The sequence below is a fragment of the Mixophyes fleayi genome, chromosome 4, assembly GCF_038048845.1.
Source record: "Mixophyes fleayi isolate aMixFle1 chromosome 4, aMixFle1.hap1, whole genome shotgun sequence".
NCBI classification, from domain to species: domain Eukaryota; kingdom Metazoa; phylum Chordata; class Amphibia; order Anura; family Limnodynastidae; genus Mixophyes; species Mixophyes fleayi.
In genome coordinates this window covers 47,551,852-47,574,994 of record NC_134405.1, presented here as the reverse complement: position 1 = coordinate 47,574,994, position 23,143 = coordinate 47,551,852, and the positions used below count along the sequence as shown (strand labels likewise).

The 23,143-nt window shown below is 40.9% G+C and overlaps 1 protein-coding gene across 4 annotated transcripts; it reads right to left on the bottom strand.

The window, feature by feature from the left end:
- Positions 1 to 940: 940 nt before the first annotated feature.
- Positions 941 to 22,596, bottom strand: PGLS (6-phosphogluconolactonase). Of its 4 annotated transcripts, none has more exons than XM_075206880.1 (6): positions 22,480 to 22,596; positions 19,383 to 19,644; positions 9,573 to 9,680; positions 8,529 to 8,630; positions 8,242 to 8,382; positions 941 to 1,728 (listed from the first exon to the last, which is right to left on the bottom strand). In XM_075206880.1, the coding sequence occupies exons 2-6, from the start codon at positions 19,635 to 19,637 to the stop codon at positions 1,591 to 1,593; spliced, it is 744 nt and encodes a 247-aa protein (XP_075062981.1). In that variant the 5' UTR covers positions 19,638 to 19,644; positions 22,480 to 22,596; the 3' UTR covers positions 941 to 1,590. The 4 variants fall into 4 exon arrangements, with proteins under 4 accessions (XP_075062981.1, XP_075062978.1, XP_075062979.1 ...); XM_075206877.1 differs by lacking the exon at positions 22,480 to 22,596 and adding an exon at positions 22,395 to 22,474; XM_075206878.1 differs by lacking the exon at positions 22,480 to 22,596 and adding an exon at positions 22,406 to 22,430.
- Positions 22,597 to 23,143: the final 547 nt, after the last annotated feature.

Below are 23,143 nucleotides of genomic sequence, written 5' to 3'. Positions count from 1 at the left end.
ACACCATGCTAGAGACACTGCTCTGGCCTTTCTTATTCTCACTGGTAAAGTGCTGAAAGTGTATTCTCTAGCCCTTTAGTTATATGCACTGAACAGACTGGGTAAGTTGGAGTTAGCATTGTCCCATATAAGGGTAATTTCAGTCTTGAACCTCAAAAATAGACTTAAAATGGCTTGTCCATTTTTGCACACCCCACTTCTATAAAACATTCCACCCAGGGTACCTCCTCTCTTACCCAAACCCATATATACCAGATCTCTCCGCAGCCTGCACTTTTTGGCTGCAGTGAAGAAGAGAATACAACACTTCATCCACAATTCTTCAACAGAGCTCTATTAAAAACTAAAAACAGATTAAGCCCGCCAATTAACGCTCGGGTATAAATTGCAGGATGCCACCAGAGGTACCACACTATTTTCTACAGGGGCATGCAGTCAATTAGTAAACCAGTATTTATCAGAATACAGCCTATTACAACTCTATACTGCAAACAAGTACAATCACTGAGACACAATCATTATAGGGGGGAATTCAGTTCTGCCGTGAATAGCGCGGCGCTAAATCTATTACCTTTAATAAGGTAATTTTAACCCATATTTCTGCTCGCAGCTTACTGAGCTGCGAGCAAAAAACAGTGTTAAAGATTACCGTATTAATGGTAATAATGCGCACTATTACCGTAATATCAGTAATAGTACACATGCCACATTACTTTGGCAGTAACGCGGCCAACTAAATTCCCCCCTTAGCGTGGATATTGATTTATCCTGTAAAATTACCGCCTCTCTTCACTTTAAGTGAACCATACACAGTATAGTGTACAAATATATGCTTAAAGGCTTTAGTCCAAGAACACCAATCCTTTTCTACTTCTTACACCATATCACGTTTTAGTCTCTAGGGTTACATGTATGCAGTTGCATATTGATTACAAAACACTTCAACAAATTTGCATTTTATTACTGTGCAGTTATGTGATGCGGTTAGAATGTGCAAATGTTTTGGAAGTTTTGGCTCATCTGAAATGGAGGAGCAGATTTTAGCAAGAGGCAGATGGGAGAGGGGGACAGATTTTGAAGGGTACAGCGGGCAGAGTCAAGAATATAGAGGGTGAGGATATATGCAGGGCAGATCTGCAAGCTTCATGTTCTGCCCATGATGTTGGCTTCAGTTCTGTATGCAGATCGGTCTGAGGGTCTGGCAATGGTATTGCGGATTCATCTCTGGATACCTATCTCTATTTTCATGGTCCTCCATACCGGTTCTGATCCCAGCTCTGTCTGTGGCTTAGGTGACTGAGTCTATGTATCCGTGGCTTTTGTTCAAGCTCGGTCTTTGGTCCAGGAAGTCACTGTACCCATATACATCACTTTGGTCAGAACAATCAGTGCTTGTAGCTTTTTTTGTTTTTGTTTTGTGTCTCTTCAGCCCATGGCTGTCTTTGTCCTTGGCTTGACTATGACCTGTAGCTCTACTCTGTCCGGCTCTCTGCTTCTGCCTGTGGCCCTGGCTGACCCAAGGATGAGGTGTGGGGAGCTCCGGACTCTGGTTCTGAACCCACTCCGGATGCTGGTGCTCTTGGAGCGACGTTACAGGACAGAGTGTTTCTCTACAGGGCAAGTTAAATCCCGAGCAGCAGATTCATCCAGGAACCAGAGCAATTTCCCATTCACTGGTGAGACCCGAGCAGCTGGCAATGGATCAGACTCCTCTACTTGGAGGATACGCTGTGAGGCACATAAGGTAAGTTTAGGTAATGAAAAAAAAACTCATAAGAAATGACGATAATAATATATCAAAAAGCATGTCAAAAAGATAATAAAAAAATCTGTTTTGGGTGGAGTTCAATAAGGTATTCAATAATACCCAATATTACTTATTTAAAGTCTGGTCATCTCCCATATCCGATTTGGCAGCTTCCATGATGTCTATAATAGGACCACCAATGCTCTCCTTACTTCTCCTGCTACTTGCCTATTTCAAACAGGCAGCAGTGTTGTGGAAACCCTCACTCTGTAAACTTCTCAATAATACGAATGGGAATCTCACAACTCGCTGCTTATTTGCAAAAAGGCCTCAGCAGGAGAGAGGAAAGCATGGCTGGACTTTTACAGGCATCAGGGGAACTGCTGGATCAGTGGTAAAGAGGCCTATCCTTTACTGCTCAAAAATATTAAATACTTTGAGCCTCATTAGGAGCTAACAAAAAATAAATAAGAAAAATTGCACCTTGGTAAAACCATGTTGCACTGCAGGGGGGGGGGGGGATTTAAAATGTACGGACAGATGACAAGTTGTGCGGCGGTGTTCCATAGTTCAAACCTAAATTGCAAAACTGAATTGTAAAACCAAAGCTGTCCAGTAATTTGTATGCTACATGCTAAAGCAGCCAGTTATTTCCCTGCATGTAGAAATAATAAAATAAATGCATTTACACCCCTTGCATTGCAACATGGTTTGTCTAGGAGCAAATCTGTGCATATTTTTTTTTTTACTTTTACTATAAATGAGGCCCTGAATGTGATAAAGATACGAGACTAATGGCTTGTTATGTTTTCTAACATCGGCTCATAAATTGGGCAATAACCCTACATAAATAAATAAGTACTTATGCATCTATATGTTCAGATCCATCTATCCAAAATCCCCTCTATCCAAATCTGCCACCTCCATTATTTTTGTTGCATAAATAGGTAATTTGGAAACACCAAGAAGGAAAAATTGAACATTAGAAGAAAGGAAATCAAATTAATATTGTATCTGCTGTCCTCAAACTAACCATTTCTAGACACGTGTCTAGTTTGCCTTTATACCAAGTACAGCCATGCTACCCACATGTTATCCTTTTGGTAAACATGGTACGCTACCTAGATTTTGAATCACATGCCTGTGCTGTGCCAACATCTCATAATTGTTCCTTGCCAGTCATATGGCAAGGAACTTTCGGTTCCTGGCTACCAGATTACTATGTAGAGTGTTCAAAGTGCAAAAAATCCTGAAAAAACAGTGATTCTATCAAGGGTTTCTCACAGTGCGAGGAAGACCTGGAAACTGTACTTATAAATCCAATGTCATCTGGCTCTAGCAGTAGCTAAAATATCAACTGCTGTAAAATCCAGGTATCAATGGAAGAAAGGGAGGCCTGAAACGTGCACCCTGGTGAAAATGTGAGGACAAAATAAAATCTATATTTGTTTTCAGGCCCTATAACTTTATCATAGCATACATAATCATTATACATACTGTATAATACATATTAGTTATCCTTATAATCCAGACAACTAGACAATTAACTATTGGCATACATTTATAGAATTGCACTAATTGGGTAAAAAGAAAAGAAACTATGAGAATAATCACAGCACTTTCACATGGTGGCCTCCATTTCACCCATACCTCCAGACCTGAAGGCAGACAAGGAGGTGGGGTTAGACTACTTCTCTCCCCACAGTGCACGTTCACAGTTCTACCAAATGTCCCATCACTCACGTTCACATCTTTTGAAGTACATACTATACACATTTTTAATCCATTCTCTCTACGTGTTGCGGTGATCTATCGTCTCCTTGGAGTACACCAACAATTTACTGAGGACTTCTCTGCATGGCTCCTTCACTTCTTATCTTCAGACATCCCCACCATCATCATGGGTGATTTCAACATCCCCATTGATAACCCACCTTCCAAAGCTGCTTCCAAACTGCTCTCTCTAACCTCCTCACTTGACCTCTCCCAGTGGATTGAATCATCTACTCATCAAGACGGCCACTGCCTTGAACTTGTTCTCTCTAGACTATGCTCAGTTTCTAATTTTCTTAACACACCCTTCCCTCTCTCAGCTCATCACATTATCAGCTACACGCTCACCCCCACTGCTCTAACCTCTCTACTGTCTAATTCTACCAAGCCTCCTCATACCCGCAAAAATCTTACTTCTATTAATCTTCAACAATTTTCCACCTCTCTCCAACACCTTCTCCCCCCTATCTCTACATTCTCCTCCCCTGAGATGGCAGTACCTCATTTTCACCAAACCTTAGCAACGGCCCTTGCTCAAGTGGCTCCAGCGACACTACATACTATACGTCGACTTAGATGTCAACTGTGGCACACTAAAGCAACACAAAATCTTCAAAAACTTTCCCGTAAAGCAGAACGTTACTGGCGTAAATCTCGCACCTTTAATGACTTTTTCACATATACTTCTGTCTACCGGTCCTATTGAAATGCTCTGGACACTGCAAAACAAACATACTTCCAATCTCTTATCTATGCTCAGGCTTCTAACCCCAAACGCCTTTTCAATACATTTAAATCTCTTCTCAATCCTCCCACCCTGAACCCCCTGTCTACTATCAGTGCCCAGGATTTTGCTTCCAAATTCAAGGACAAGATTGATAAGATCAGACTAGAAATGGTATCCTCTTCCTCGACAAGCAATCTGCTCAATTCCTTCCCACTACCCTCTGACACCCTCTCTTCATTTGACCCCACAAATGAAGAGGACATTTCTACTCTCTTCTTATCTTCCTACTCTACCTCCTGTCCTCTTGATCTTATTCCCTCACAAATTGGTAGATCCCTGTCTCCTGTGCTCATTTCACCTCTAACTAAAATTTGTAATCTCTCGCTCTCTACTGGCATCTTTCCATCTCTATACAAGCACGCAGTGATTACGCCTATTCTAAACAAACAAGATTCTGGCCCAAACTTTCTCTAAAAATTACCGTCCCATCTCTCAGCTGCCGTGCTCCTCCAAGCTTCTAGAGAGACTTGCCTACACTCGCCTAACACGCTTCCTTTCCGCAAACAACCTGTTGGATCCTCTTCAGTCTGGCTTTCGTTCTCAACACTCCACAGAGACTGCGTTGACTAAGGTTGTCAATGATCTGAACACTGCTAAAACTAAACGCCATTACTCTCTCCTAATTCTCCTGGATCACTCGGCTGCATTTGACACCATTGACCACTCTCTTCTGATACAAACGCTGCAATCCCTAGGGCTTCAAGACATTGTTCTATCCTGGTTCTCATCCTACCTTTCTAATCACTCGTTCACTGTTAATTTCTCTGGACCTCTGCTCCGCTTCCTTTATCAGTTGGGTTACCGCAAGGCTCAGTGCTAGGTCCTCTGCTGTTTTCTATCTATACCGCTTCTCTTGGAAATCTAATAAATTCCTTTGGATTTCAGTATCATCTCTATGCGGATTAAACCCAAATTTATCTATCCTCTCCTGATCTCTCGACATCTGTGTTGTCCTGTGTTACTGACTGTCTTTCTGCCATATCTTGGATGTCCTCTCGCCAACTCAAACTTAATCTTTCTAAAACAGAGTTAATAATATTCCCACCCACCAACAAGAGCATACCTGACATTTCTATCTCCGTTGATAACATGACCATAAATCCCACCCCACAAGCTCGCTGCCTAGGTGTAATCCTTGTCTCACACCTATCCTTTGTTCCCCACATTGACTCTATATCTAAATCATGTTATATGAATCTAAAGAACATTTACAGAATTTGCACATATCTCACGCAAGACACTGCAAAAGCCTTAATTCATGCACTTATCTCCTGCATTGACTATTGCAATTCCCTCCTTACTGGTCTTCCCAAAAACAGACTCAAACCCCTACAATCTATTTTGCACACTGTGGCAAGACTGATTTTCCTTGCAAATCATTATTCCTCTGTTGAATCACTCTGTATGTCTCTACACTGGCTGCCTGTTTTCTACCGAATTCAATATAAAATACTTTTACTAACCTACAAGGCCATCAACAAAGCTGCACCAACATACATCTCCTCTCTTGTCTCAAAATATCTCCCAATTCGGCAACTGCGTTCTGCACAAGATCTGCGTCTCTCATCCACCCTCATTACATCCTCCCATTCCCGGTTACAGGACTTTTTTCGGGCTGCACCCACTCTATGGAATTCTCTCCCTCGCACAATAAGACTCTCCTCTGGTCTACAAACTTTCGAGCGTTCTCTGAAAACCCACCTCTTCAGACAAGCTTATAATATTCCTCAACCACCCTCCTAACCTCACTACCTTACCCTATTACCACCTGTTACACAATTTCACACAAGACAACTACCCCCCTGACCAACATTGTTGTGTGGAGTAGAGTTTGGATCACCGCACTGACTATAAGATTTTACCCAATTGTAATACACATATCCCTATAAATATCTCCTAAATAGGATCTCTTGATTGGTAATTGGGGTGCAACCTTGAAACTCCAGGTGTAATCTGAACAAAAAGGAGAAAAAAGCAAAGTTTCTGGTATAAGGTGCACTAAATCTTCTAATAGATAATATCGATAATTACCATCCTATAAAACATAACATTTATTAAGTAATAACTTAAAAGCGAAATATACTAAAATATAGCAATTAAAATCCCATGGATATAAATAAAAAGCTGGATACACTCAATATAGTACCTATATAATCCCACTATAAATTATATGGTACAGAGGTATAAAAGTGTGATTAATATGAATAAGTCAGATAGTAAATAAAGAAACATACGCCATAATAAGCAGTTATGTCTCTAATATAATGTCTGTTAAATAACAGGCTATACAGGCTGGTAATGTCCAGCTAGCAGATAGAGGTTGGAACAAAATATCCCAATTATCTCTTATAAATCACAAACGCTGGTATGTAATTCCTTCTGACTAAATCCTGCAAATCAACAATCAGTTGAAATGGAAACTACCCTGCAGCATATTCAGTAGCGTAACATGTAAAGTATATCAGAAACGCTATTTAAGAATTATAGTTGCTAGTATGCAATCCCTTCCAACTAATTCCTGCCATTTATAATCAGTTGTAGTGCAATCTACCCTGCAGCACACTCAATAGCGCTATATGGTAGATATCTCAAAGGCGCTATCACAAATTGTTAATAGCTGTTATGGGGAGTGTATTGCTAACTGCCTGCTAGGTTTCCCCTCTAACTCTGGGCTTATAGGGGTAGTTAAATAATCAGACTCCTCTTAGTACAAATATCAAGTGTGGCCAGCTGATACGCCGACGCGCGTTTCGCTGTTGCTTAATCAAGGCCTTAATTAGTTGGAAGGGATTGCATACTAGCAACTATAATTCTTAAATAGCGTTTCTGCTATACTTTACATGTTACGCTACTGAATATGCTGCAGGGTAGTTTCCATTTCAACTGATTGTTGATTTGCAGGATTTAGTCAGAAGGAATTACATACCAGCGTTTGTGATTTATAAGAGATAATTGGGATATTTTGTTCCAACCTCTATCTGCTAGCTGGACATTACCAGCCTGTATAGCCTGTTATTTAACAGACATTATATTAGAGACATAACTGCTTATTATGGCGTATGTTTCTTTATTTACTATCTGACTTATTCATATTAATCACACTATTATACCTCTGTACCATATAATTTATAGTGGGATTATATAGGTACTATATTGAGTGTATCCAGCTTTTTATTTATATCCATGGGATTTTAATTGCTATATTTTAGTATATTTCGCTTTTAAGTTATTACTTAATAAAAGTTATGTTTTATAGGATGGTAATTATCGATATTATCTATTAGAAGATTTAGTGCACCTTATACCAGAAACTTTGCTTTTTTTCTCCTTTTTGTTCAACATTGTTGTGTGACAGGATCATTTAGCTTATGAGTCACTTTTACCTTTGCAGCCTGGTTGGGCCGAAATGCAAAATGTAGACTTAGCATCATGTATTAAACTCCCATTGTCCCATAGATTGTAAGCTTGTGAGCAGGGCCTTCTCCCCTCTTTGTCTGTTTTACCCAGTTTGTTTATTAGTTTGTCCCCAATTGTAAAGCGCTACGGAATATGTTGGCGCTATATAAATAAATGATGATGAAAGTGTATTGTTTCCTAATTTTGCTTGTAATGTATGTAAATTAAAATATATTTCAATATGCTACCAAAAAAACAGTCTCATCTGTCCAAGGTGCAATTTAATACAGTACACAAAGCAGATAAAAAACAAACTATCCTTGATTTAATGAACAGAAGGCAAAACTTAGAAATGTGATCTGGCCAGAAAGGCATAGAACACCCTCAGTCATGAAGGACTTAGACACACATATATATATATATATATATATATATATATATATATATATATATATATATATATATAATAAGTTGTTCTATCTCTATATGTATATATCTCTAAGGACACTGGTGAAATACTGGTTAGCAACCAACTTACTTTCAAAACCGTTGCCTTGCTCTCTCCAGTGGCCACAAAGACCACTGTTTTAGCTGCATTGATCACTGGGAGTGTCAGAGTGATCCGCTGGGGCGGAGGCTTGGGGGAATCACTAATAGGAGCCACGATTTGATCGGTCATCTGTCGGAAGAGAGACACGGGAGGAGCCACAGGATTTGTAAAGACAGGAGGAGATAAAGATGGATATAGGTTACTCAGTGACTGGGGAACAGGGCAAATTAAACTTGTGAGTAGTATAGTTGATATGTATGAGTAGAAGAACTTACCTCTAACAGGGAGTGTCCTGGGAACAGGGAAGCTGTGTGTCCATCTGGTCCCACTCCTAAAATCAACAGGTCAAAGGTTGGAAGATCATTCCCTGGAAAGATCTAAAGAGAGGGAACAATATTAGTAGCAGGTGAGATACTGTACAGTTTAATGTCAGGCAGGCTACAACCAATATACTAGCAACCACTTTGTGTATAACTGAGTTGCAGTGTTCTGTGGGGTTCATGGCTTTATATAGTCAGCTGTGTTTGTGTATGTGAAATTCAGAGAAGGGGGTTTGATTTAACTTTTCCACTATACCGCTGCCTTAGCATAGTAAGTATAGGAGACTTATAAATTTATTTTTTGTTTAAAGTGTATTTATCGCCTGCACACAGTGTAGGCTGCCATTTTTTGGCTTGATCTGATATCCATGAGAATGTAGCCTATCTGTTCACAGGGACACAAGGAACTAGTACCTCCTGAATATAGAGGTCATAAATAAAGGTCAGGCCTCATGACTATTAGCCTCTGTGATAAGAAAAAATATACCTATATTTATCTATATAATACGTACGTACGTATTGTACATACATACACACAGCGGTGGAAGTGGCCTAGTATACGGTAGTATGCCATACCGCCACTTCTCCTACCACCTTCATTGTAAAAATCAAATTCCATTCACTTTTTCCATACTGCCAAATGTGTATATATCTATAGAACAGCACCTAATATCTAGGTGACATAAGTGTAAGTGCCGCAGAGATGTCACTGGTTTCTAGGAAACTGATAGGATGCACAACGGTTCAGCCTCTGCTCTGTGTAGGCGATAGATCATCTTTATGCCTTAGTGTTTTTTTTCTCCTATTTTCATTACTAAGCTCATGCGAGGCCGACCCATTTCTGCGTGGATAACAATTTCTGTATTGTTCTTGGCATTGGTTGCTTGGGCTCAGTGCACATTTTCCCACTTAAATTCAATGTTCTGAAATGAGTTCTAACTGTAGAGGGAGAGAGGACAGTACAGAAACACACAAGCAGCACAGCACTGGGGTCCTCACCTTCTGCAGCTTCTTAGTATAATCGACAGCAGCATCTCCCACAGACAGCGATGGGTCAATGGTAATAAACTGCGACTCCGACAGGAGGCCAAGGGGAACGAGGTGACGCTGGGACAGAAAGGAGAAGGAGTATAAAAAAAATAACTATATCCTTCCTGAAGAGCCGCTAACCAGTCTGGGAATATTTTGGCAGTTCTTGGAGAAGCTGTGGCTCCTTCACCGTATCTGTGGTTATAGCACAAGAAACAAACCAGGACCAGTGTAACCACAAGAGAAGGAGGATGGAGGCTTGGGGCCACTGTGATTGTGGTTACATTATAGGAAACAGCTTGTAACAGCCCACGCCTGACACTTGCAGCCTTTAATTTGGTCCTGTATGTAAAACACACTGAATCCATAAGTATTTAGAGACATGGAATTTGATGGCACAGTACAAGCAGTCTTCCTTCTGAATTAGGATTAACTTTATATATCACACTTTACATATCATAGTCTTCTGACCAATTTCCAGTCACTGCACTTACCACTATGAGGTTTTGGCACGTGATAGAAAAGTACTCGTCATCAATGTGACTTTAACTCCCGTCTACTATCACTTTTGGGCCACCCCACTAATAAATTTAAACTTTTTCATTTTCCTTTTAATATGCTGCTCCTAGGAGCTGTATTTACGTATTATATAATGCATGACCGGGAATAGATCTGGGACTGTATTTAATTTGTACTTTTTAACGTGTTATTTATTTTGGTTCCTGTGAGAGTATAAAAAAAAAATCCACACTGTAAAAAAAATGCCCCAGCGGTAATGGCCAATCAGCAGCACCTCAGAGAACGTGCGAAAATCAGGTGATGTTGCTGTGCCAAAAAGTCTGCAGACACCCGATAAACACAGATCGCTGTACTAAATGCAGCCTTTAGAGGGGAATATGTCACCTGCAACATGAAATTATTACTTCAATAGCGCTACTATACTATGCAGCGCTATACAGAGAATATATGTCATTCACAATTGTCCCTGCCCCATTTGAATCTACACTCTAAATTAAATTCCCTAACACTCACACACACTAGCGCCCATATTAGTCAATTAACCAATTAACGTAGGAGTATGCTTTTGATCTGTGAGAGAAAACCCACAGGAACACAGGGAGAACAGACAAACCCCACACAGATAGGACCCTGGTGGGGGGGGGGGGGGGGGACTCATGATCCCAGCACTGTGGGGCAGCAATGCTAACCACTGGGCATTGTTCACTCAGATGCACTGCTGTGACTAGGCCGCATTCAGCAAGGCACACCATGGCTTCCTAACTTGATGTGACCATATGCTTATTATAAACATTAGCACTGGAAACAAACACGGTAATATAACAATACTTTGTATTAGACACACAAAGGGGTAAGACGGCCCTGCTCGCAAGCTTACAATCTATATGGTCGTAAAAGCCAGCACATTTGCAAGGAAATAAAGTGCGAAATAGCACAAAAACAAACAGCATTTGTACTGCAGGAGCACATTGTTTCCAGCTCATAAATAAACCTTGCAAACTTTAATCAATTCATAAGCTGCCCTGTTCGCAGTAATGTATGATACTGCCATCCTGCTTTACATATCACACAGCTATAACAAATCAACAGCATTCCAGTTACTATAAAACTTTCTTCAATGCTTTGTCCCCTGCGATAAGTTTTTATTTCAAAGGTCTGAAACTCAAAATGAAGTTGTTTTTTTAATTGTTAGTGTTACAAAAAAAATCCTTAAAAAAAAAACAAAAACCCCCCAAAAAAACAGAAGTGTGCTGTATGCATATTGAATTTTATTATTGTCAATCCGCCTTTTGCATCGATAATGTTTAGGGAAGTATGTACCAGCTTTGCATGCTGTTTGGGAGTGATCATGACCCATTCTTCCAGTCAAATTCGCTCCAAGTTGTCGATTCAGGACAATGCTTGTGCACCCCAATTCTCAAACAGTCACCGATTATTATCTGTGCGCGTTGCTGTGATCTATCGCCACCCTGGACCCCACCAACAGTTTCTTGAACACTCCTATGCATGGCTCCCTCAATTCTTATCTACTGACATCCCCACCATCATCATGGGTGATTTCAACATCCCTATTGCTAATCCACGTTCCAATGCTACTTCAAAACTACTCTCTCTAATCTCCTCACCTGACCTCTCCCTGTGGATTTAATACACTATTCATCAGGATGACCACAGCCTTGATCTTGTTTTCTCTAGATTATACTCAGTTTCTAATTTCCTTAACATTCCTTTCCCCCTCTCAGATCATCACCTTATTAGTTACTCGCTCACCCCCAGTTCTTTAACCTCACTGCTATCAAACTCTTCCAGGGCTCCTCGTACCCGCAGGAATATCAACTCTATTGATTTTCAACAGTTTTCCACCTCTCTCCAACACCTTCTCTCCCCAATTTCTACATTTTCCTCTCCTGATATGGCAGTTCCTCATTTTCACCAAACCCTAGTAACTGCCCTAGATCAAGTGGCTCCAGTAACTCTTCATGCTCCACATAGCATAGACTTCGTTGTCAACCGTGGCTCAATAAAGTAACACAAAATCTCCAAAAACTTTCTAGTAAAGCTGAACGCCACTGGCGTAAATCTTGTAGCTCTAATGATTTCAGTGCATTTACTGCTATCTACCGCTCCTATCGAAGTGCTCTGAACACTACTAAAGAAGCATACTTCCGATCTCTCATCTATGCTCAACCTTCAAACCCCAAAAGCCTTTTTAACACATTTAAATCTTTTCTCAATACTCCCACCCCAAACCCTCAGACTACAATAAGTGCCCAGGATCTTGCTTCCTATTTCAAGGACAAGATTGATAAGATCAAACTTGAAATGGTATCATCTCCCTTGACTGGCAATCAGCTCAATTCCTTCCCAGCATCCTCTGACACCCTCTCTTCATTTGATCCCACAAATGAAGAGGAAATTTCTACTCTCTTCTCATCTTCCTACTTTACCTCCTGTCCTCTTGATCCCATACCCTCACAATTGGTAGGTCCCTGTCTCATGTGCTCATTCCACCTCTAACTAAAATCTGTAATCTCGCTCTTTTTACTGGTATCTTTCCATCATTATTCAAGCACGCAGTGATTACTCCTATTCTAAAAAAAATACAAAATTCTGACCCAAACTTTTACTCAAATTGCAGCCTCATCTCTCAGCTCCCATGCCCCTCCAAGCTTCTTCAGTGCATTGCCTACACTCACCTCACATGCATCCTTTCTGCAAACAACTTATTGGATCCTCTTCAAATCAGGCTTTCACTCTCAACACTCCACAGAGACTGCGCTGACCAAGGCTGTCAATGATCTGATCACAGATAAAACTTTAGGTGATTACTCTCTTCTAATTCTCCTGGATCTCTCTGCTGCATTTGACAGTTGACCACTCTCTCCTGATACAGACGCTACAATCCCTAGGTCTTCAAGATGCTACAATCCCTAGGTCTTCAAGATGCTACAATCCCTAGGTCTTCAAGGCACTGTCCTATCCTGGTTCTCATCCTACCTATCTAATCGCTCTTTCAGTGTTAATTTGTCTGGAACAACCTCCACTCTGCTTCCTTTATCAGTTGGAGTACCACAAGGCTCAGTCCTAGGTCCTCTATCTACACCACTTCTCTTGGAAAACGAATTCGCCCCTTTGGATTTCAGTATCATCTCTATGCGGATGATACCAAAATGTATCTATCCTCTCCTGATCTCTCGACATCTGTGTTGTCTCCCGTTACCGACTGTCTTTCTGCCATTTCATCTTGGTTGCCCTCTCGCCAACTCAAACTCAATCTTTCAAAAAAGAGTTAATAATATTCCCGCCCAACAATAGAAGCTTCTTGCCTGACTTTTCTATTTCTGTTGACAACATGACCATAAATCCCACCCGCAAGCTCGCTTCCTAGGTGTAATCCTTGACTCGCAAATATTCTTTGTTCCCCTCTTAAACTCTATATTTACATCATGCTACATACATGTAAAAAACAAATCCAGAATATGTACATATCTTACACAAGACACTGCAAAATCTTTAATTCATGCACTCATCTCCCGCATTGACTATTGTAATTCCCTCTTTACTGATCTTCCCAAAAATCAGACTTAAGGCCCTTCAATTTATTTTGCACGCAGCGGCTAGATTGATTTTTCTTACAAATCGTTTTATGCCTGCTGAGTCACTCGGTCAGTCTCTACATTGGTTGCCTGTTTTTCAAAGAATCCAATATAAAATTCTTCTACAAACATACAAGGACATCAACAAAATTGCACCGATATACATCTCCTCACTTGTCTCAAAATATCTCCCAACTTGACACCTCCATTCTGCGTCTCTCTTTCAATCTCATCACTTCCTCCCATTCTCAGTTACAGGACTTTTTTCGAGCTGCACCCACTTTGTGGAATTCCCTCCCTCGCACAGTAAGACTTTCATCTAGTTTTCAAATCTTCAAGCGTTCTCTGAAAACCCACCTCTTCAGACAAGCTTATGATATTCCTCTACCACCCTCTTAAGTCTCCCTAGGTTACCCTATTACCACCCTCTACACTGCTAAAACAAGACAACAACCCTCTGATCAACATAGTTGTGTGACTGAGCATACAGCCCACAAAATACTTTGTAACCTTTGTATTCTAGCTGGACAAATATTCAATATGATGTAGCACTTACCCTTGTGTGTCAAACCATTGTCCCATAGATTGTAAGCTTGCAAGCAGGGCCTTCTTACTTCTCTGTCTGTCTGTATTATCCAGTACTGTTTTATTACTGTTTGTTCCCCATTGTAAAGCGCTACGGAATCTGCTGGCGCTATATAAATGTTGATGATGATCTGGATAATTCCCCTGCCTGTCCAAACCACTTCCAGGACTGTCACCCAAAGGGTTTGGTGCCCCCTCCATGCGAAATTCGTCTCCAGGGTGTTAAAAGCCAGATTCCAGGACAGCCGTCCTAACGCTGCCAGAGCCCTCAAGGATACAGAATAGCACTTTGCCTCCTGGGACTATTTGTACTATTGTACAGTTTACAATACATATTAACAGTAAAAACTTTTCTTCAGCATATTTTGGGTCTGTTCCTCTGAAGACTGTAATCCAGGGGCTTCTCTCCTGGTGATTCAGGCATCAAACTGTCTGCATCACTTGGCTAAGATCACTTCGGAAGACTACATTTGTTGGGAGAACATCAATAACCATCACATCCCTGATCAATTTCCCAGTTGGGAAATACTGCAGCCAAGGTCACTTCTCTTTTCCACTGTGGCAGTGTGACCCTGCATAATCATATCAGGATCAACTGCAGGTTCCTAAACTTGTTTTGTGGCAGCTGTTTTTTCCACACAAGTGACTCTCTCCACTGAATCGCCCACTTTGTTCTTACTCCAGCCTGTCAATGGAATGTAGTGATAGTCCCTGTAGTATCACATCCATTTGTTGCACTATAAGTCACGTTCCTGCACTCAGATTGGAGACACAAACCTGGGATGGTTGGACTGTGAGATAGAGCATACTATGGTGATCATTCTTCTAGCAGCCAAAACACTCTTCTTCATTCTGGGCTCTGAGAGTATCTGACAACTGACCTGGGTGTGTGGGTTCTTGATTGGGGCAGGTGGTGGGCAGAAGCAGCCGATTGCTGCTGGGATTGCTGCTCCCGCAGTACATCCAAACAGCCACATACTGACCAGCTAACGGCCCAGCCTCTCCCACTGTAGAAGGTTTGTGGTCCAGCACTGATTCCGTCATGCCTGGTGCACACTGGTATTGAAAGTACTCCTGGCAATCTGCTAGTCGTGGCAGCAGCTTGTTGATTACAGAAGAGTTCTAGTACTAAAATACCCCCACCCCCCCACAAAAAAAAGGAGCAGACCAGATGGACCCGTAGGATTTATTGTATAATCAAATTCCATCTTTCTATGAGAGAAGTAAAACAGATCATTAGAAAATGTTGATTTTTGTGGTTGGCGGCAGTGTTCGCTGGCTATAATATTTATTTGGGGCACCATTCCAGAAAATGACTTTATTACATTTAAATAAACACCCTAGTCTTTCCCATGCTGTCCTTGCCCCCTCCTTGTCAAGGGGGTTGCCTAAACATGGGCACAAATATAGCAAAGAGAAGGGGTCTCCCACAGTAACCTATAACCTGACTTGTGTTGCAGCTCTCAGCCCTAGAGAAGTCAAAAAACCCATAGAGTAGAGCTCTACTGAAGAGCTGTGAACGGCTTGTAGTGCGCTCATTTTCAGTGTATGACATTACTGCCAAAAGCAGCAATTATTTACTCTTTTCCCTTTATGGTTTTTGGAACGGTTACAAAGAACCTATGCAGTGTTCTCCCCAGAAACTTTTGCCAGCCAGGTGGCATTAAGAAGTAGCCAGGTGGGGGCAGTTGTAATACTTTGCAACAGTATTGAAAAATGTTGTAGGTTATTGCCCACACCTGCCTGGACTGGTCAGACTTGTGGTCATTGGTCTAACACACACTGCTGGCTGTAGTGCTCACATAGTGTCTGTTCTAATAGGAGAAACAATGGTTTATTTTTTATTATACTAGAACTGTGTTGGGCTCCAAGAACCGGGGGGCAAGTAAAAACAACCGGGTGGAGCACCCGGGTAATAGGTGCTGGGGGAGAGCATATATACTGCAATGTGAAGTGTATATATTTGGTGTCCCTACACCCTGTATTCTGTTTTTTTCTTACTAGTATAGGCTCCCCATACACAACATCCAATACATTACCTGAAAGATCCCATGGTGCACATACTTTGTCTGCACATGAAGGGGAAGCCCTCTCATCCTGAATGGGTTAAACATTTGTGGATGTTATAAAGAGACAGGTGAGTTTTAGAGTGAAAACTGACTGAGGCCTCTTCCCCAGAGGACTCTGTTTCAGATGATAAGGGATTAATATGATGTATTTGATGTACATCTGCTTTGTTACTAAATCTTCCACGTTTCGAGGAACAACTAAATGTATGGTATTAAAGTAAAACCAATGCAATAAATGACTTCCGTCTATCTAATAACAATCCTATAACACCATCGGTGTTTGCGCTGTACACTACACATAAATATTTGGTCGTGTTTGAAAGGGGATCACATCGGATACCATTTCAGATCCATGCTATTAATACTCTCTTTACAATTACCAAGTGACCTCACCTGAGGTCTCCAGTTAAGGAGAGATGATGTTCTATGATACCCTATGTAGATGGACGTGGTCGATTCACATATCATTGGTGTAGATATAAAAAATAAAAAAAAAAGTTTGAAAAATATGGTATTTTGGGTGGCTTTTCCATCAGATAAAATCTTGAAGCAAGAGTTCAAGGTTCGGCTTGTGAGACAGCGTTCATGTACTGTACATGCCGTTTCGGTTGTGTAACTTCCCATTTTACACAGAAATTTCTCGTTTACAAAAGGTTTAACTTATGACATACAATTCCTGTGTTATGTTGACAGCATCAGAATGGCTGGGTCTTTGTAATTTAAATAAAAATAATCAAATTATTCAGGTGACTTTGTAACACTGGCTTTTCTGAGATTAGAGATAGTTTGTCAGCAAAAGACTTGCAGTTTATTAGCTATCCCTTTAAGTGGTCTCCAAGCTGTGAATGGCATACTTAGCACTCTTTCTGTCTTCCTTGGTTTCACATTAGTGATAAATGTTTACCAAGTACTCCCTAAACTACGTACATTTATTCAGAGTACTTCCAAATCTGAGTGAATTTACTCTAACTCATCCCCTCTAGAATGTAAGAACTCATGAGCAGGGCCCTCCGTTTTCCTAATGTAATCATGCATGTTGTAATTATGTCAGATTGTTGTCTGTGTTTACATCATTTTGTCACTTTTGTACTTATGTTATTTTGCCATTTGCTGTATGTGCTCTATGAACAGCGCTGCTGAACCAGTGCGACGCCTTATAAATAAAAGATAATAATAATAAGAAGAAGTCACTCCTTATTTATTAGAGGTTTCAAAAATACCCCTTCCGAATATTTGATATCGGGAGGTAGGTACAAGGTCATACATTTAAGTGTTGGGCACTAAGTCAATATTGCATTTACCTATACGAGCATCTGCTACTCTGCACCTACCCTCATATATATATATATATATATATATATATATATATATATATATATTCACTGTATGATTGCAGGCATATTTCACCTAGGTTCTTCATCTACTTGTCTTAAATTCACAGGAAAATGTTATTGTCTGTGAGCTGCTGTAGGGCTATAGACCTGTTGAAAGGCCAGAAAAGGTTCCTGGGAATATGGATGGAGCGTGAGGGCGGGCTGCATCCATTAGGCCCATTGACCAGGTGTTCCAAGTCACCAGTGATTCTGCTGGTAATCAGGAGTTGTACCCGAGTGGTGCTGGTAAAAGGCTACAGGGCAGCTCAGTCAGTCTCTCACTGACTGGAGACAGAGGCTGCAGAGTCTATGTGAGAGAAAGCCTGATATCTGCCTATAAGTTACTGTGCTGAAACTTCTTTTTGTGTTAGTTTTTTAGTCAGGAGTGACCAGTGTTTAGTTACAACCGAACGGGAAGGTGTTTATTTTGGAGTCTTCTGTTTTCTTGCTGACTAAAACTGGCTGAGGCCAGTTGCACAAACCCTTTGGACTTGTGTGAACTCTCTTGACTGCTGGGGTACACACACCACAGGTCTAGAGCTTTGGAGCGAAGGTGGATTGGCGACAGTGGAAGTGATTAGCATGCTAGATGGGCTTTTCAGCATGCTAGCAAGGTTAACTAGGGTGCTGAACAGCCTGCTTAATATGCTATTTTCCCAGGTCACAGACCATCTCTCCAGGTGTACAGGGGGATTTTTTTTTTTTCTTTTTGTGTGCTATAGGCTTCGACAAAAGGTGGGGGGCTTCTGTCACCAATAAATGTGAATTTCTGTAACAGAACTGGGGGCAAACACAGCATTAGTAACAGATGGAAAGTACGAAGCTATAAACTTCTATCAAGAATGTCATAGTTTCCATGGTGCCCAAACAAGTTTTCTACCAAAGGACCAAAGGTGACATTTTTACAAATATTAGTGTTCCATGAATCGGTGTGAGAAGGCTGCTCTATGAAAATGGGAAAAAAACTCGGGAATCTCTTATTTCTACATTTTATACTAATACTTTTCAGAGTATTAATTTACGAACCCTAAAGATTTGCAAAACATTTCCCTGCACCAACCACCCCAGGTGCATATGGATACATTAATGCAGTCTGTTCTTACAATCGCCTGCTACACAAATGGACTTGTTTTGACTCTTTAATACAGTTCCATCCACTAAACACCACGGTGGGAATGTGACCTGCCATAAAAGAAGACCTCTCCCCTGCAACAAGAGACTTCTGCTCGGACAATACCGACAAGAGTTTACGGCTCCTCTCGTACTGGTTATTACCTTTCAAGGATAACTGGACATGGCCTAAGACCCCGTCAAGGGTGAGTTTGGACTTGGACACTACAGAGGAGTGAATAACCAGAGGATCCGCTCAGCTCAACTAGAACAGCACTCCAGGAGTGGTGAGTATTGTTCTCCTGGAAATCGTGTTGTTTGTGTACAGTGAACCCCTTGGTACATTGTTCTAAAGAGTGATATAGTCTCTTTCAGTGTTGTTGTATTGCTACTATAAATGCACGTTGGTTTTTATCAAGTTACAGTTGCTGCTTTTTTAATTAAATATGTTTTGGTTTTCAGAAACAGCTACAACAAAACAAAAAGTTGTAGAAAATTTGTATCATAAGCCACAGTAGAACAACACACCTGGTACTCTCCGTACGTGCTCTCCGGATCAGTAAATGGGACCAGTCTTTCATCGCACATAGCCACTTTCCACCCCTCTGTATTGAGCCCTGCAGTTTTGGGCAATTCGCGGCTCAGAAGCTGCACCAGGCTCCCGCCAGATAAGCCCAGCCGGAAGTTATCTTTGCCCTTAGATTCATGTACCAGGAGTTGTGACAGGGAGAGCGCAAGCTCTGCTGCCGAGGGGAACACACGGATCTGACGACTGGAGGACATCACAGATCTGGAGAAAGAGACCAACAAACAAAGAATTATACAGCAGCTTTCACAATCTAATAGGTCTGCAATAGAATGTACTAAGAATAACTTCACTGATCCAGAAATAATCTACTGTACACAGCTGTAGGGTCATATTTATCTGGTGTAGAAAATTCCTCTCCCTATGGTGCATGTGGATAAAAGATAAAAATCAATCTTTGCTTTAGTTATCGCAACCGAATTATCAGGATTCTCCCCCATATATTTTTCTGATGAGCTTTGTTCCAGAAAAATGGACATCTAAACACTAATCAAACAGTTATTAATATGCCCCTGTACCAAAATGCCCACTTCTCCAACCACTTTTCTCACTTGGGTGGGCTTCATTGGCAAGCCAGGCTGGTCAGCTATGTGGAGAGCATTTACAGTGCTGACCGTGTACAATGTGTGCCCTGTCTCCAGGTCCTAAATCTTGAGGGGGTACTCTTTGGGGAGTGTGAATGCAACACTGTAAATCTCCTCTGATCCAGTCATGCAGCATGAAGATCACAGTAAAGTCTAACAGGATTTCAGGCAGTATTGTTGCCAGGCATAAGTACCCCATGAATGGCATGAAACGTCTGTGGCTTCACTACTTGTGGGGAGTTCAGCTTTGTGAAAAACAAATATTAATAAACACAAACCTGGATTTGTTCTTTAGTGTTACAATGATACTGCAACTTAAGCTGGGTACACACTACAGAAACTTCGACCAACTTTTTATGCCGAGCGATTTTACATGCGATCGTTGTTCTGATCGCTCGGTCCATGGACTGCATACACACTAGCCTTGTTTAGGACGATAAAGGGAAGAGCGGACCTCCCGTTAGCGACTTTTTACAGCCATGTTGTCGTGAGCAATGACTGTAATTTTATACTCACTATTGTGGATCGGTCGGCAGTTTATACACACTACACAGCGGAAACTAGATTGGAACGAAAATATTAAACAGTACGACCAACCAAATGAGGCGATAATCGTCCATTTGAGCAGACTTTCAACCATCGTGTCACTGTACACACTGACCCGACTTTTGAACGAGCGGTCGTATGTCGGCTGATTTAGCCGATTATTGGTTGAAAACTGTGTAGTGTGTACCCAGCTTAACTGTATAAATACAACTACTGAAGGGTGGCCCTTGTGGCTACAAGAATAGCTTAGGGCTGGACTGAACGACGCATCCAGCCATGTGTCAATGTTGTGATGACTGAAGTTGCAGAGCTTACAGTTTAGCAGCTCCTGTGAGGGATCCTGTGATGAATAGGAATCTATAGCAGAATATTCCACCATCAATATATTCAGTCAGCAGTGGGAGAGATTGTTTACATGTAACCCCAGGGAATGAATTGGATGTCATGAATGCATGGGACAATGCATGGAAACCAGTGATGCAATCTCTCTGTAATTGGGTCTGGTATATGGTAAAACCTAGAAATACATTACAGGCACAGTCTTTTTTTAGATAACCAATTGATGTAGCCTTGGTCCCAGCAATCAAAGACACAGATGTTCCCAGACAATGTCATCTATAGGTTGGGAGCGGCTCTCAGAGGGAAGCAGTTTCCTAGGTAACCAGATCAAACACCGCAGGTGTCCTCTGTGGCTCTGAGCTATCAACTTTATACTTGTTATGGCTGCGTGAACCCATGTAGCTGGAGACAATGCTAATCCTCAGGGAACAGTTGTTTTCCAGGAATGATGGAAACAAAGAAAAACATTTCATAAGGCGCCAACACCTTAAAAATCCATAAATATATTCCTGTAGTCTAAATCTCCTGTAAAAATCTAAATCTGCTGCACCCCAGCTGTGTGAGCAATGCTTCGGCAACCTGTAGCTCTTCAGCTACTGTAGAACTATAAATACCAGAATGTCCTATCAACCAAAGCTTATTGTAAAATTATAATTCCTGGTAGGGCTTGCTGGGAGTTCTAGTGTCACAGGCTGTGTACGTCTGGTGTACGTTATGCACTCAAACACCAGACCTTATTACCAGAATTACTTAAACACAACACACAAACTTCTCTCTGAAGACAAAGCTAAAACAAACCTTTATTCAAGCGTAAAAACTAATGGAGTTGGAAAAATATAGTGATTGAGAATCTACACATCTTTGTACATATTATATTGGTTTACAGAATAAACCAAGAAAAATAGGAGAGACAAAGACAAAATATTAGGTAAAATATGCAAACACATTTTGTGATTCATTAAGCATCAATTCTTATGTAGAAACAAACAGAACACAAGGTTTTTAAAATTACCATCAAGAACCACTATCAATAAACAATGTAAGAAAATTCTATTGGTTACTAAGTAGGTCAGGGGTAAGTATAATTTGGAGCTGCACATGTTAGGAAACTACAAGTCACAGCATGCCCTGTCTACAGTTTGTTGTCTATGCCTGAAATGGTGTAACAGGTCAGCTGAGTACAGAATATCAGGTAAATCTGCCATGAGGTCACTGCTGTGATTGTATATCTGCATATCATTGTACCTCCAGGTGGAATATACTGTCACACATACAAATGCGTTAATAGAATATATTTGCTATACACCTGTTATATGCACCTTAGGACAACGGTTTATAGAACAGCATGACCCACACCCACACATACACACTGTATTATGCATGCATTTACCCTCAGCATGAATGCATTATCTCAAATTACTTGTACAAAGAAGCATGCATACTCCTCCTCATACTAATAGCAGATTAATGATATGAATACTGTACCGAGCACACACTGAGCTGCAGAATGAGATGAAAAAAGAAGGGAACTGCCAGGTGAGTGGGCGGAAGTGATGTCATCTAGCCTTACCTGTACGGCCTCAGTAAGGGCGGAAGTGAAGGAGGGAGAGAGAACCGTTCACCAAAGTAATAATTGTTCTGGGTCTTGCAGCACCGGTCTGCGCCGTGAGGAGGAAGTGACGTTGCAAAGGGCGGAAATTCTCTTACGTGCCCAATATTACTGGCAGATCACCACATGATAAGGAAGCAGTCTGTATTGTGTAACTATACTGTGACTGTTTCAATGTGAATCTGCTATAAATGTGCATTGAAGCCAGGAGAAATTTGGCTACTATTCAGTTAAGTTGTTACATCCTTCTTGCTAAGTCATGCATTCAATACATTGCAAGGTTTACTTTTCTTATCAATTGAAACTCATGTTTACTCTTGCTGAATATTTCATTGTATATAATATATCTTACTTTCTGGTTCCTCCTACACATGTTACAACAGTTCACATTTCCAAATAAGGACACTTTTTTTTAAAAGTAAGAATACATATTCATATACAGCTTCTTCTCTTTGCTGACCACTCCACCCTTCTCAACCTAGCAATGCTTAAAACGAAGGCATTTCACATTGTTTGTCTTTGTTTTGTAATATATATATATATATATATATATATATATATATATGCATACATTACAAATATATATGTATCTAAACTGATCAGCCACAACATTAAAACCACTGAC